General features: G+C 51.8%; 1 protein-coding gene across 1 annotated transcript; it reads right to left on the minus strand.

The window, feature by feature from the left end:
* On the minus strand, window positions 1-941 carry LOC119321644 (disease resistance protein Pik-1-like). Its single transcript, XM_037595235.1, has one exon. It carries the CDS (start codon window positions 880-882, stop codon window positions 1-3), a length of 882 nt encoding a protein of 293 aa, XP_037451132.1. The 5' UTR covers window positions 883-941.
* Window positions 942-2199: the final 1258 nt, after the last annotated feature.

Raw genomic sequence — 2199 nt, forward strand, 5'->3', positions numbered from 1 at the left:
TCAAAGATGAGAAGTAGAAACGGAAAGAAAAGATAAAGATAGCATGTACCTTTTATCTAGTAGGAAGTCATTGATCTTGTTAATAAGTATTTGTTCACTCCCTGCTTCCGTGTTAGAATAACCTTGACCGCTAACTTCACTAAGAATAGTCCTCAAGACATTCATCATGTTTGGGCTTCGCGACACGGATAAGAAGGCCTGACACTCGAACTGCCCTTTGATCTCTTGATACACTTGGTTTGCAAGAGTTGTTTTGCCCATTCCTCCGGATCCAACGATGGAGACTATCTTTGGTTGTTGCTGTGTTGAGCCAAACCCATCATCTATTAACAATTTGATTAACTCAGCCTTGGGTTCATCGATTCCGACGAGTTTTGATGCATGCTCAAAGATAGCAAGAGCTCTAGGGTCAACGGTCGCATTGGAAGTCTTGGAAAAGGCCTCGCGACCCTTGTACCTTGCATTCCTGTCGCCCACCTCAATGATTTGTTTCTTCAGATCTTGGATCTCCGTGCTGATCCGACGACGAGCCTTCATCTTCCCCAACTTCTCTAGTGAGTTCTTGATCTTCTCAATGAAATCATCTGGCTTTTCGTCTTTGTCACCGATGCTTTGCATGAAGTCGTCGATGGCATCCTCGATATCATAGGACAGCTCCCGCACCTCGTTCATCCAAACTTTATCCTGCACATCGGGATCCTCCACCTCGGACATCTTCGTGAGAAAAGCATCCATGGCAGCGAGCTCATGAGTGAGTGACTTGATCTCCTTGCGCACAGCCTTGAACGTCCTGTACTCATTGCCTAGCAGAAGGGCCAGCTTGCCCAGGACGGGTTTGAGGGCGCCCGTCGCCACGCTGACGAGCGCCGCTTCCATGGCCATGCTAAGCTCAGAGTCAGAGCTCGGCCAGTCAACTGTGTGTGGAGGTCAGGTTGCAGCCAGATTGGTCAACCTGTAGAAGAGGATGGATTATTACAGTTAACAGCTGATCGCACCCACGGAAGCTGAGTTTCTATTGGTGCCGGACGGAGACACGGGGAGATGGGTTCTTCATACGTACCTGATTGTTGTGCAGGTCGAGCGCACCGGCGGCGAACAGTGGATTTACCTTAATTTATTATCCGCGTCGTCGATCTGGATCCTGAAAGAGAAGAGTGGATTCACGGATGTAAGGATAGGATTGCTGCACCGTACGAGTACAGAGCGTCCCCAGTGCAGGCGCAATCTAATGCGCGGCCGCGGCGCCGCCGGCGGTATAGGAGGAGATCGAAGCACCGCAGTGGGGGACGGGGCCATACCTTAGCGGGATGGATCCGGTCGAGCGCACACCGGCGACGGTGAACAGTGGGTTTTCCTTTTCCTCTCCGCGTCACCGATCTGAATGAACCCTTAATGAAAGAAAATGGATTGACGGAGGTAAGCCGGACCATCGCTGACCGAACGAGCTAGGAGGCGGCACAGTAGGAGATCGACGTACTACACAAGTACGTCAGGGAGGGGATGAGGCCGTACCTAGCGTGAGATTTATCCGGCCGTGGAGTGGCTGGGCTGTGGCGACCGCGAGGTAACACCAGCACCTGGCCCGCGAGGAGCAGGAAGAAAGCAGGGAAGTTCGGACGCCGGCGGGCGGCGGCGCGTTCACCGCGAGGGCCAGCAGGTGGGCGAGAGTGGACTGGAGTGAGAACCGACAGCGTGTTCGGTCCGGGCGAACTAGAGATGATGGGGATTGGGAGTTGGGAGCGACCAGATTAAAAATTCACTGTTTGATTAAAGAGGATAAGAGTTTAAATGAGAAAAAGAATGAAAGTTGAGGAAGTCAATTTCCACCCATTTCGATCATTTCCATTATATTTTTTTTCGAAAAGGAGGAATACCCCCGGCCTCTGCATCTGGTCGATGCATACGGTCACTTTATTAATTATTAGCACAAAACCTTACAAAGTCGTACAACGATAAGACCAAAGCCACCATCTTCGCAACCTCTGTCGCTACTCCTATCTAACTGATGAAGGGGCACTGATGGTCTGGGCCTAATACCAAACAGACCTCGCAGCCAAACCTAACATCTAAAACCTGAGGTCCCAACCTGGACGCCTGTCGGGTATGGGCACCCACCGGTCCGGCGTGCTCCTCAACCAGGCCGCCCGCCGGGTATGAGGCCGCCACAACCACCTACCACATATCCATCTTCAGAGCTGT

The sequence above is a fragment of the Triticum dicoccoides genome, chromosome 6B (genome assembly GCF_002162155.2).
Source record: "Triticum dicoccoides isolate Atlit2015 ecotype Zavitan chromosome 6B, WEW_v2.0, whole genome shotgun sequence".
NCBI classification, from domain to species: Eukaryota; Viridiplantae; Streptophyta; class Magnoliopsida; order Poales; family Poaceae; genus Triticum; species Triticum dicoccoides.